The sequence below is a fragment of the Cydia strobilella genome, chromosome 3, assembly GCF_947568885.1.
Source record: "Cydia strobilella chromosome 3, ilCydStro3.1, whole genome shotgun sequence".
Classification (NCBI taxonomy): Eukaryota; Metazoa; Arthropoda; class Insecta; order Lepidoptera; family Tortricidae; genus Cydia; species Cydia strobilella.
This window is the reverse complement of record NC_086043.1, coordinates 23,248,469-23,259,011: the sequence shown is the minus strand read 5'-3', so window position 1 is coordinate 23,259,011 and position 10,543 is coordinate 23,248,469. Positions and strand designations below refer to the sequence as shown.

Below are 10,543 nucleotides of genomic sequence, written 5' to 3'. Positions count from 1 at the left end.
AGGATGAGTATAGATTTTTTTGTTCTTATTTACTGACAATTTGGTTTGACCAACTATAATAAACAAACAAAAAGAATGCGATTTCTGATAATTTTAATAAATAAATGTAACAAAGAATACAAGTAACAGGATTCATGCCCTAGTACCCTTCGTCACTAATTGTAATGGTGTAAGAAGGATAAGCATCCTTGATAAGTTTTGCAGTTTCTTCATGGTCTGCTTTGCCATAGCCTTGTGAGTAGCCATAAATATGAATCTTCTTGTTATCAGACTCGTGAGATATCCTGCCTCCTCCCAAAGGTTCACAATCTAGTGGTTGAAGCTTTTCTTGGACCTGAAGCAAATATTAAGTCAAATAGATAAATTCACTTCGGGCGCGGCGGACGCGGTTTTCTTTCCCTAACTTTTAATTCCTTCACAACCTTACATTGGCTAACCTAACAAAAGCCATAACAAGAAAAAAAATAGATAAATTCTATATGTACTAGTCTAGTTGAAGTAGAATGACTGTATTATTTATTCTAATTTACCTCATCATAGATATCCGAATGGTAGTTGCACCTTTGGTAGCCTCTTACGATTGTGATAGAAGGCTCTTGATTGTTTTGTTCCTTATCGTACACTTTGATCAAAATGTATTTAAAAACACCGGAAGGGTCTATGTCCACCTTTGGTACGGCTTCTAACGATGCGGTTGACATCCTTCTGGCTGGGCTTAGTAATTTTGGCTCTGCTGAAGTAATAGTACAGTGCGGTAAGAATAAAAAGTAGGTGGGTAGAGGTTAGGATATAAAAATGATATCATCGCCGATATAAGTGTGTCAAAAGCGGTTGCAGAGGAAATGGACGACTTACCAGATGTTAACAATTTGATTTGGTTAGAAAGTAAAAAGGGAGTCTTAAATCTTATTAAATAATGAGAAAGAATCTTCATTCGTGAAAACTACAAGATTTTTTATGTTTTGACAGATAAATTATATTGATGGAATGGAACGTTATTTAATAAAATGTCCTACTTACTTATCCACCTAACTACTTTTTTATTTGTCCAATGGCCCGAATATATTTTTTTATATGATTTTCTTTTGGTTTTAAAATTATATAGATTTTAGCTTATAATATTTTTATCCACAATAATTGTATGTGCTCTGCATGTAACGGAAAAACAAAATTATGGTAAGGTAAAAACATAAAATGTCCTCAATAGTGTCAAAACGTAGTCAAGATAAACATACCCTTATCACCTTGTGTTATAGTCGTTTTTGCATCCGATCATTTACTATATAATTTTGATAAACAAACGCTATTCGCGTTTATTTAAACATTTTAAACCGAAAGAAAAAATAAATAAAAATGGCTGCAGCTGGTTGGTAGTGTAGTGATTACGGGCTAGTGTTTAAATAAAAGCTTTAGGCTTTATGGTGATTGTTGTTAAAATTTATTCTTACTCCACTAAACATGAATAAAATGGATTCAACTCTTACAAGTAAGTGTTTATTTATCATCTCTTTTCCGTATCAAATAAGTTCTTGCAAAAAATTGTTGGCAAGGCCGTATCATATTACTCATTGAGTTTATTTACATTATGCTATTTAATCAGGTGTTTAATACAGGTTTCACGCATTTAATACTCCATTGACCGCTGTCCCACTTTGAAATTACAATCTTCTGTTTTGCATGTGGTGTTTTTATCAGTGAATTTTGGTGATTTAGGTATGTGGGTGAGTTTCTTCACGGCCGCGGGGATCCCTTCAGACGTGTCTGCGTCGTACGCGCTGACGTTTGCTGAGAACCGCATCCAGAACGACATGTTGCTGGACCTAAACAAGGAGTATCTGAGGGACATGGGCATTACTAGGATGGGGGATGTTATTGCTATACTGCGGTAAGAGAAATTTGTAGTAAAACTTGTTGTAGCTGGCAGTATTGGTTTCAACAACGGGTTTAGCTTTATCTGTGGCTAGTTAGCTACCCTTCTGTAGCAATTATAGCTGTCCTAAAACTTCGAAATAACATGGATGTTATCTGTGGTTTCATTATTTATATCAATTGAAGAAATTAATTACAGAACCAAGAAAAGAACATATTACATAAACAGTTTTATACCTCATCTAAGGTGGCATCAGATGGTACTGTCTGACTGGTATAAAAGTTCGATTTTGTTCTTTTATTATAATTTAACATGTTTACTGCATTATTCAAACCAATATGGCCCCATTGCCATGTAATTGCCACAGCTAAAGTGTTAAATAGCTAAATAATTAGTTTACTCGTTCTATACAACAAATCTAATCCACAGGCACGCAAAGCAAGTGCATGAGAGCTTGGCGCGGGACAAGGTGCTAGGCAGCACTGTCAATGTAGTCCCCGTGGCCGCCATCACTGGCCGCACCACCATCACACAGAACAAGCCTTCTTCCCGTGAGTCACTAATACTTACACTAATCTTTTCCTTCATTAAGCAACCTGAATACTAAATTACACTTTTTAGACATGATGGATTTGCTTCTTGCAGGATACATCAATCTGTTAGCTCTGAAATTAATGCTACTACACATGAATCAGGGTTTTTGATATTTTACATATTTTATTTGAAATTGTGTGTTCTTGAAAAGTTTATTTGAGTTGACTTTTCTTTGAACTGCAGGCATGAATGGTGGGTGTTAAGGCGTTAAAAGATTCAAACAAAATCTCAAGTCAAGTTTTTAAATCTTGAGCATTAAAAGAATTTAGGAGATAAAAAGATTTTTGATTAAAGTAAAATTACTTTTTAATTTCTAACATGCATGGGTGACATCATCAAATATGATAAAACCCCTTTATTAAATAGAGATAAAAGAAAAAAATCTAACATGCATATTGCATTATGTATATGAAGAATGTGGTGGAATAATTAGCTGTCAACGGACGAGTCTTGGAGTCGCGAGTTCGCGTCTCGCCCAAGACAGTGAATTTTTCATTTAAATAAAAACAATAAACGTACGATAAACGTATTCGGTTATAAACTGTTTCATAATGTAACTGACTATCTTATTTTTTGTTTTGTTGCTTATTATTATTTTTGGTTTACATTTGACGATCTTTTTGTGAATGTGTGATATTTTTAAGTGAAAATAACATGTAATTTCCAATTAGAAATAAATTATTATATCTATCTATCTATCTATCTGAGGCACTGAGTCTTTTAATCCTGTATTTCGGACAAAAAAAAAAGGTTTCACGTTAAACACATGGAGCATTAAATAAATGTAAGTGTGTATGGAAGTCCTATTTAGTGAATAAGTCTCAAAACTATGAAAGTTTTAATCAGTTTATGTTAGACAAAATTATAATGAAATCGTGACGAGTAATTTGTGCCGCAGCCGCGTGTCGCATATTGGAGCACTACACGCGCAACGCCAGGGAGGCCGCCGTCTCGCCCACGCACCAGAAGAAGCGTAAGAGCGATGAAGGGTTAGTATCTGAGTATCCTTTGATGTAAAATATAGTTGCGCGCTCGCTCGGTACTTGCAATCAAATTTTGGTAGGATCTCGCTAACTACCTACATATCGGGGATGTTGCGAATATTCGCATCGGCATCCGCAACCGCGGAACTTCCGCATTATTTTCAACATCCGCATCCGCATAAAATCACTAACAAAATATGGATTTTTTGAAAGTCTGAATTAAATAATTTTTATTTTATTTTATTTTATTTTTATAAAATCGATGCGGACCTTAATGCGGATGCGGCTGTGGAACAGGTAGGTACAGGAACGTCTTAGCGGCGGCGTAAGTGCTAGGTAATTTCGTCATTAGCCAATAGGAATCTCGTTTCGTTTTTGTGATTCGTCGATCGAGCACTTTAGCCTATGACGGACAGCGACCAGAAGTGAAAAGTTTGTTTTATTTGGACTTTAGTATAGTAATGCGATTGTGGGGCACCTATATTCTTGTTCAAATACTATAAGTTTCGTGTTTTTTTAAATAAAAATTACTAAAGTGTAATATTTGACGTTTTTTATGTGCCTAATCTCGACATGTGAGCCTTTAAAAATCCGCATCCGCACCCGCGGATGTCAAAAATTCGGCATCCGCAACATCCCTGCTACATATCAGACTATGTTGTGTAACCAGACCTGGCTAATGCGCTAAACCATTTGCGGAGGCATCGTTTACTGTTCGCGTGCATTTCGTAGTAGCGTTCACGAGTGGCATATTAGCAGATTTGGACGCTTTTCGTTTGTTCATTTGTGCATAAAAACAAATTTCCCCATTTACCTGCCACCAAAAACGGGTAGGGAGATGTTATAGTTTTTTAGTGTTGGGGTTGAAATTTAGAGTTAGTGACTTACTAGCTTTTGCCCGCGACTTCGTCTGCGTGGACTTAGTAACCGCAGCTAGAGTAAAAATAGCACCTGGATAAAGTCTAATAGCAATCATTCAATTTGAACATATGCTTAATTGTTTACACAAATTATCAAGCATTTCATTAATTATCTCAATTCGACCCCGCTTTTGACCCTCTCAAGGGATAATTTTCGGGATAAAAACTATCCCATGTCCTTCTCCGGGCCTCAACCTATCTCTATGCCAAAGTTTAAGCGTGAAGAGGGAACACACAAACAGAAAGACAGACAGACAGACAGACTTTCGCATTTATAATATTAGTATGGATTAATATTCCGATAGGTAACTCATTTTTGTGTTGTAGCGTAGTTGATTAGAATGTATGAAACTTCTTGTTATGTATACTTTATAAGAAATTTATAGGTTAACTTGTTCCTTCTTGTTAATTTCAGGAAAGAGACAGTAGATGTAAAGAAATCCCGTCTTATCCGATTCGGATCGCCGCAACCTGCCGCCAAAGAAGGTAATTAATTTCAAAACATCAATGCTTCATCACCTTGTTAAGCCGGAACTAAATCGTACCAAATTGATTTCCTCACTGTAAAATATTGACTCTGACCTTCAATTGTTTTTCTAGTTACTCAAACGAAAACTGTCTTCGCAAGACTTGGACAGAGCGACGGAGCAGTGACAAGACCCAAACTCGTCAAACCTACGGCTGTAGCCACGAATGATGTTAAACCCATTTTCGCTCGCCTCGGTTCCAAAGAAGACTCCGGTCCAGTCGTGCCCGTACAGAAAGATGCTCTCAAATATGAGGGTATACTGAAAAGCCCACCCGCTGCGAAAACTGTAACTATCACTACCACCAAGAATAGTGTACGGAGAATAGCATGCACAATGAGAGCCGATGAGCAACCGATAAGTGTTAAAGAAAAATTAGCCGTACCGAAATCTAAATCAGTAAAGTTTTCAAATCATGTGGAATATAAAGAAATAGAAGCGGTAAAGAGTGTACAAGCTAGACTTGTGCAGAAAACTCAGCCGAAGCAGACAGTTTTTAATAAACCGGAGAGGCGGTTATCAATGCCCGCAGTTGATAATTCTAGTGTCAAGGCCCGCTTGGGTGCGAAGAATGTTGCCAGTCCGGCACCAGTCAAAGATAATAATATAAGGATAACTAAGAATGTGTTTAAGAGGCTTGGTGTGTAATAGTGTGGTATTCATGGAACTTGGTGCTAAGAGTTATTTTGAAGTGTTAAGTTCGGTTGGTTGAGATTGCAGGCGCTGTCAATGTTGCTATATTTTGATAGTGATGAAAAGCTTCGGTGTAAGATCCTCATCTATTCTGTTTTATGTGAAACCGACACATACTACAAGTGCATGCAAATGCCTTGTTTTTTTGCCGTCATCAGCTTTCCGTGTGCCGCTGTGAAGAAGAAATAACATTTTTAAAATGTGTAGTTCCTAAACTACCCTGACTAGACGTTGCAGCTCGTGTTTTGGGTATCAGGAAAATTTCTGTAAATAAATCAAAGGTCTATTTCTATTTGTCCCCGCCCCACGTGACCTTCGCCATACATGAGACGGGGACATATGGGAATGATTAATATGAATGCACCTATTCCCGTCTGTGCCCGGCGGGGACAACTGGTAATACACCAAATCAGGTCTTTTTACACTGAAAGTGTAATATTTCTATCAGTTGACTAAAAAAAGTGCTCTTTTGATATTATACAATATCAATCTGTATGTTTGTGATGATACCATCATCATCAAGGTGACCAATGTGTAACCTTTTTTGTATTTTCAAGTTTAATATGTCATCGTCATTAACTTAAGTTATTCTCTTGTCGGTGGAGTATCTCCCAGCGTTCCCTATCCTGCGCCAGCTCTTTGACTTTTTGATACGACACGACCCCTACTTTTTCTTTCACTTGTTCTAAAACAGGGTTCGAAATTATCCGGATAATTAGTCTTTGATAATTATCGTGATAATTATCCGATAAATATCGGATTATTATCCCAGGTATGGATGGTGCTATATTTATTTTCTTTGAATTGTTTGATGGCGAATTTTGCTATGCACAAATAAAAACTGACCTAATGACTAGTTTTTTTATTAACCGTTGAAATATAAAATAATCATCATGTAACAATCTAATTATATTACGTAAATTTTAGGTTATTATCAAATCGATAATTATCAGGCATTAAAAATCACGATAATTATCTCTATAATTATCAAGATAACTATCATTTATAATTATCCTTTCGAGCCCTGTTCTAAAAAGCTGCGTCTGGGTTTTCCTCTTACCCCGCTTGCTTCCTTTCCGCCCCTCCAGGATAGTAAGAAGTAGTGGGGTCGTATTAAGTGTCGAATCATTTTTCTCCGTCTATTTACAATAGTGCATAGTTTAATAGGTACGAAAACCAATTTCAATTTTCAACTGGTCAGATTTGACGTCGAAATTGTACCGTCTAGATTTTTTATTATGTGAAAATTTACGTAAGTTACGTATAAATATTGTCTAGGATAAATTTCCTAGTCCTTGTGATAAAATAAGTTAGTTAATGTTTTTGCATTTGTGTATTTTTTTTAATTTTAGGGTATTATAGTTTAAGATTTAATTTTTATGGTCTGTTAATCACATCAAAACTTTGAATTTTCATTTCCACAATTTTTAAAGAATCCCATGTTTTTCTTATCTAATGGGAAACTTTTCTTTATATGTACAATTTGAATCTCTTTATAAAAAAATTCGTAAATGTATCTATACTTTAAAGAATCAGGTATTCCAGAGAAAAATGTTTTAGTTTTATTGTTACTGATAAAGATAGGAGATATGTGTGTATTGCTTTTTATTTGTGTAACCATGCTTCATGTGTATAAGGACCTTTCCATCAGAAAATACCCTTCTCTGATGGAAAGCCACATCTGTAAATAGTTTCCTTAAACCGAGGCATGTATCAATTCAAGTGTTCAATTTAGTTTAATATTTTTGCTAAAGTTGTTTGATATATTGTGGGTTGTGGGTGATGAATAATGCACTCATAATACTGCAGCTACTTTCTCAGGTGTCAGCTTTGTTTAGTTTAGTTTAGTTTTTCATTATAATTTTAACAATAGTCATCATTTATCAGCAATTTATCAGCAAATCAGAAGAATGAAAAGTGTCGTGAAATTTCTAGGTTTTGAATGCAGTTTCTAATATTAATGCTATACAGGTTGTTTTTTTACATTACCGGCAATATTTGTGTCGTTTTCAATCAAAAGGTACCACATTGTCGCTTGCCATAAGGATGCTCTGACAGGTTGTTCGTATAATAATACAAGCAATTTTCGTCCTTATGGTAAGCGAAAATGTGGTACCTTTTGATTGAAAACGTCACATTTTACTATGTGAATATATAGATCATACTGAGCAACTTTTACTATGGGATCAACCCCGAAATCGCGAAATAAAATTGACTCTCCCAAAAACACTTCAACATCTGACAAGCTAAAATGTAGGACACAGCCAATTTTTATTTCGTGATTTAGGGGTTTCTCCCATAACTCATAAATCATTTATTCGTAAAAACATATGTACAAAAATTAGGTCTTATAAATAAACATGTTGTGGAACACTATGTTTTGCCTGTAGGCGTACGATTGGTTTACAATTCTTATCATGCATAATTATATTATAAACTACAATTCATGCATATATAAATTAATCAAAATACAAGAATTTCATGCATATCATATTAAGTAACAAGAAAACAATGTCAAGGAGAGATCAATATAAAATTCCAATAAAATTAATATATTTGTCAGCGTTATTAATTATAAATCAATATCATTTAGAAATTGTTGTACACTGTAATAACATTTTTTTACTAATAGCAGTTTCAGCTCTTTCTTGAATTTTCCAAGTTTTAAATCTTTTAGATCGTTTGGAATTTTGTTAAATAAATATTATATAACAAATGTGGTGCCATTCCCAATATACTTTTTCGTACTAAGGCGGTTTTGCAATTTTTATTGCGCAATGCGTTTTCATACTGAGGTCTTACGGGGAACCTTCGTACGTCAGAAATTTTGTCATACAATTTAGGATTACATTTGACGAAAATAACTGTTTCCAAAATATATAGACTGGGTACGGTCAGTATACTTAACGATCTAAAATATGGAATGCAGCTATCTGTCATTTTAAGGCCACACATAGCTCGTACGCACCTCTTTTGTACTATAAACGCTGTATCTTTATCAACCGAATTGCCCCAAAAGATAATACCGTATCTTAATGTCGATGCCACCAGTCCGTGGTAAGTGGTAAGTCCGTGGTATTCTTTACTTACTATTTTCGAAAGCTTATGTAGATCGAAAGCTGATTTACTCATTATGTATGACATATATATTAATCAAGCAAAATATTGCCGGTAATAAAAAAATTACCTCTATAACGGAAATTGATAACCTGTATAATAAAAACTAAGTTCAAAATAAATGGAACCCGGATTATTGTTTTACAGGTCTGATATTTAGTTGTCAAGCAAGTCAAAAGTGAGTTCAAAACAAAATGACTGTTAGAAAATTCCAAAAAATGCAAAATTAGGTGAAAGTAAGCAATCTCTCTGCTTTGCCCTAAGGTTGACTGGTGGAGAATGCTTTTGGAATTAAGTCCACCTTTTGTACGATAAGTATGTTACCTACCCGTATATTTGTTAGAAAAGTTGTATATATTAACTTACAATTTTATTGTAAAAGTTCGTAACCAGCTATCGGCTGCCATTTATTTTCAATTTTACATTAGTATAAGGACTAAATGGGGTTGGCAACTGTAAAAGGTTTGCAGAGATGGCGCCATCATAGCTTGCCCCTTTTTCTATGAGATTTGGCTTAAAGGGCTGGCATCCAAGGCATTTAAAAAACAAAAATTTGACACAATCCTAGGGATTGACAGGGCAAGCTATGCTGGCGCCATCCGCTACACTTCGACCCCCATTGGATATGACAGATACTATAATAACAGTTTTGAATGATTCACGGTTAGTTTCAATATAGATCTACCGGGATATGGACCGTGATTACCTTTATTGTTTTCGAGCTCCCGATATTTCGACGCAGTTACATGCATCTTGTTCACGGGTGACTGAAGATAGCGGGTGGGTCAAAGTTGTGTAGACCGCGCTCGGTCTACCCTCATTCGTGCGCGTCGGCTGCGTTCACTTTTAACGTTACCACTGGTCGCGTTCACACTCGTTGGTCTGGTCGCGTTCACAAATATCGGGAGTTCGAAAACAATAAAGGTAATCACTGTCGATATCCCGGTCAATATAATTCTAGCTATTATTATGTTTGACATAGGAGTTTAGATGTAAGGTTTACTGAAAGGACATTTTGTAAATAACTAGTTTGATTTTCAATAAATTAACATAATGTTGCATATTTTGTTTTAATCGCTAACCGTAAAATTAACCCTTTCAACTCCAAGCATGCTCAACCTTTCGTCTGGCAAACTCCCGCAGCGGGATTGAAATTTTTAAATTTAGATTTTTTACATAATTTTAGCTGTAGGAAGGAGTTTTAACATTCTGTCAATTATAAATTTAAGTATGTACTTAAATATGCGCTTATGAACGTCAAATAAAGATACGCCGGCTCCTACACCTCTGCCCCGAGAAAATTAAAATCCCCCCTTAATTGGAGGAGGATATCCCAATATGGGACCGGCAACAAACTCGGCGGGACACATCTTTTCAAAACATTACATCTTATAATAAACATGCATTACGAGTAAATAAGAAAAAATACAATTTAAATTACTTACTATAGACTAATAATTTAAATTACTATAGAATTTTTATGCTAGTTGAAGGGCTAGAGCACAGATTAATAAATAGTTACTACGTAACAGATACATCATTCCCATTCAAAAGCGAAAATACCTACGCTATTATAGCCTACAAAATCTTAATAATAATACCTGCTGCTCAGGACGAGAAGAAATATACCATAAGTACGCGCACAAAGAGTCGAGAGTTCGAGACTGCCTTGCGAGCAAGTTGCTCGCCGTGCGAGCCACGTGCCAACGCGTCATTGTAAGAATGCGCTAGGGTTGTACTGTTACTTATGTTATTATTGTAATAAAACGAATGTTGCGAATCAACCATATTTTTTATTAGTCAATCAAATATTTAAAAACAACACTTATAATACCTGAC

General features: G+C 35.4%; 2 protein-coding genes across 3 annotated transcripts; one reads left to right on the top strand and one right to left on the bottom strand.

Moving 5' to 3' along the window:
• Positions 1-79: 79 nt before the first annotated feature.
• LOC134756325 (14 kDa phosphohistidine phosphatase-like) lies at positions 80-993 on the bottom strand. 2 transcript variants are annotated; one of them, XM_063693156.1, is made up of 3 exons: positions 856-993; positions 531-733; positions 80-334 (listed from the first exon to the last, which is right to left on the bottom strand). In XM_063693156.1, the coding sequence occupies exons 1-3, from the start codon at positions 932-934 to the stop codon at positions 140-142; spliced, it is 477 nt and encodes a 158-aa protein (XP_063549226.1). In that variant the 5' UTR covers positions 935-993; the 3' UTR covers positions 80-139. The 2 variants fall into 2 exon arrangements, with proteins under 2 accessions (XP_063549226.1, XP_063549227.1); XM_063693157.1 differs by having other exon boundaries at positions 531-730; positions 856-974.
• Positions 994-1,349: 356 nt separating this feature from the next.
• On the top strand, positions 1,350-9,733 carry LOC134756125 (uncharacterized protein C19orf47 homolog). The gene is made up of 6 exons (XM_063692940.1): positions 1,350-1,486; positions 1,714-1,885; positions 2,300-2,421; positions 3,363-3,453; positions 4,783-4,853; positions 4,968-9,733. Exons 1-6 carry the CDS (start codon positions 1,459-1,461, stop codon positions 5,540-5,542), a joined length of 1,059 nt encoding a protein of 352 aa, XP_063549010.1. The 5' UTR covers positions 1,350-1,458; the 3' UTR covers positions 5,543-9,733.
• The last annotated feature ends 810 nt before the right edge of the window (positions 9,734-10,543 follow it).

Excerpts from the sequence above, each read along its gene's own strand:
- LOC134756125 (XM_063692940.1), top strand. The coding sequence starts at position 1,459 with ATGAATAAAATGGATTCAACTCTTACAA. Across the intron at positions 1,487-1,713 it reads AATGGATTCAACTCTTACAA|GTATGTGGGTGAGTTTCTTC; the intron begins GTAAGTGTTTAT and ends TTGGTGATTTAG. Across the intron at positions 4,854-4,967 it reads GCAACCTGCCGCCAAAGAAG|TTACTCAAACGAAAACTGTC; the intron begins GTAATTAATTTC and ends TTGTTTTTCTAG.
- LOC134756325 (XM_063693156.1), bottom strand. The coding sequence starts at position 934 with ATGAAGATTCTTTCTCATTATTTAATAAGATTTAAGACTCCCTTTTTA. Across the intron at positions 734-855 it reads AATCAAATTGTTAACATCTG|CAGAGCCAAAATTACTAAGC; the intron begins GTAAGTCGTCCA and ends CTATTACTTCAG. Across the intron at positions 335-530 it reads ATTCGGATATCTATGATGAG|GTCCAAGAAAAGCTTCAACC; the intron begins GTAAATTAGAAT and ends TATTTGCTTCAG.